General features: G+C 54.1%; 1 protein-coding gene across 1 annotated transcript in view; it reads right to left on the bottom strand.

Moving 5' to 3' along the window:
* The window catches only part of LOC104500220 (aryl hydrocarbon receptor-like), a gene marked incomplete at both ends in the record, with an annotated part of 11,509 nt that overhangs the window by 4,672 nt on the left and 5,363 nt on the right, over positions 1-1,474 (bottom strand). Inside the window, 2 exons of the mRNA XM_010143831.1 lie at positions 14-104; positions 1,037-1,126. Coding sequence (XP_010142133.1) covers positions 14-104; positions 1,037-1,126 — 181 coding nt within the window. The remainder of the gene's footprint in view (positions 1-13; positions 105-1,036; positions 1,127-1,474) is intronic.

Here is a 1,474-nt window from a genome sequence, read left to right as displayed (position 1 = left end):
TGCTGTCCCTCGTGTGGGTTGAGGGCGCAGTGGAGGTTGCGTCTGAATTCCTGCTTGTCCGCGCTGTGGATCAGCTCAAAGACACTCTGGTGCATGACATCTGTCTAGAGGAAAAAAGCAACACTTGAGCTCTGTGGCCAGTCCCCAGGCACCAGTTTTCACGTCCCACCTGGAAACAGCCTGCCATAACCCCAGCTGGCCATACCGTATCCCATTTCCCCCGTGCTCAACTAGGCCCCCGGCTGAATGAGGTTGGACACCTTCCACCAGAGCTAATGCTGGTGGGAACAGACAGCACATCTAGCTCTAAGGTCCCTTTGCCCATGCTGGGTCAGACCTCAACCCCCGCAACCTAAAATAGCCACTAGCATCAGCAACACAACTCCCCTCTGACACACTCATTCCCGTATCATGGTGTCCTTCAAAATCCTAGTGCTGACTTAAGGGACGAGACGAAAACGTGGGTTCAGGATCAAAACAGCAGAAAAGCTCCCCCATCCCTGCGCTGTTCCTGAGAACAAGGCACCTGCTCTGGGCCTTCTCCCTCTGTCTAGGTGGACAGTCCTCATCTGCCCCAGATGTTGGGGAAAGACAGTGGTGTGGGAGCAACACCAAACCACAGGAACTACAGGACTTCCCCGCAGATCTGACCTAGTGTCTTCCAGGTTACCTGGGTGCCCCGATAACCACAAAGCATTGGAGACTTACGGGACTTACGGGGGGTCACTCAGACGAGTGGGCGCCCAAAAGCAAACTGGGCAGGGGACTCTGGACATCTCACCATGGCATTACACAACAGGGCCAAGAACCTCAGAGCCTGTCACTGTAGCAGGTGGAAATCCAGGGATCTGTGGGCTAGCAAAGTCGCTTTGCCACCTGCCAGCAACCGGCAACATGGGGTCCTAATTCACAAGACAAAGGAAAAGCCCTCTGCAGCCCCTCCGAGACCCTGCTGGGAACTTGGGCCTATTCTCCACCACCAAAGGAAAATCCACTCTGCAAACCCACCACAGCAAGTCAGAGGTGTCCCACCAACCTGATGAAATCCCAGATAGTCCTGAATTGTATGCGAGGAGTAAAATATCAGTCCTTCTGATGTCACCACCAGCACAAAGCCATTGAGTGCCTAGGAGAGAGAAGAGATCAGCAGGTACATGCCACGCTTGTGTCACCTTTTTCTAGGAGGACATTCTGCTCAGACACCAGTCACTCAAGTCCTGGCTGGTCTCAGCTACCAGGGAGCTGAGACACTGCCCCACCAAGAGAAAGGTGTAGGGCAGGAGATAAAGCACAGGAACCTGTGGAAGGAAAGGAAGTCGTTTCCACTGGCATCTTGCTGTCACAGAATCACATAATGCTCTGGGTTGGGAGGGACCTTTCAAGGTCATCTAGACCGACACCCCTGCAGTCCGCAGGGACATCTTCAACTAGAGCAGGTTGCCCAGAGCCCCAGACAACCTGACCTGGCATGGTT

Source organism: Buceros rhinoceros, unplaced genomic scaffold (assembly GCF_000710305.1).
Source record: "Buceros rhinoceros silvestris isolate BGI_N320 unplaced genomic scaffold, ASM71030v1 scaffold23829, whole genome shotgun sequence".
NCBI lineage: Eukaryota > Metazoa > Chordata > Aves > Bucerotiformes > Bucerotidae > Buceros > Buceros rhinoceros.
The sequence above is the reverse complement of the archived record's forward strand: the minus strand, read 5'-3'. Positions and strand labels throughout refer to the sequence as shown.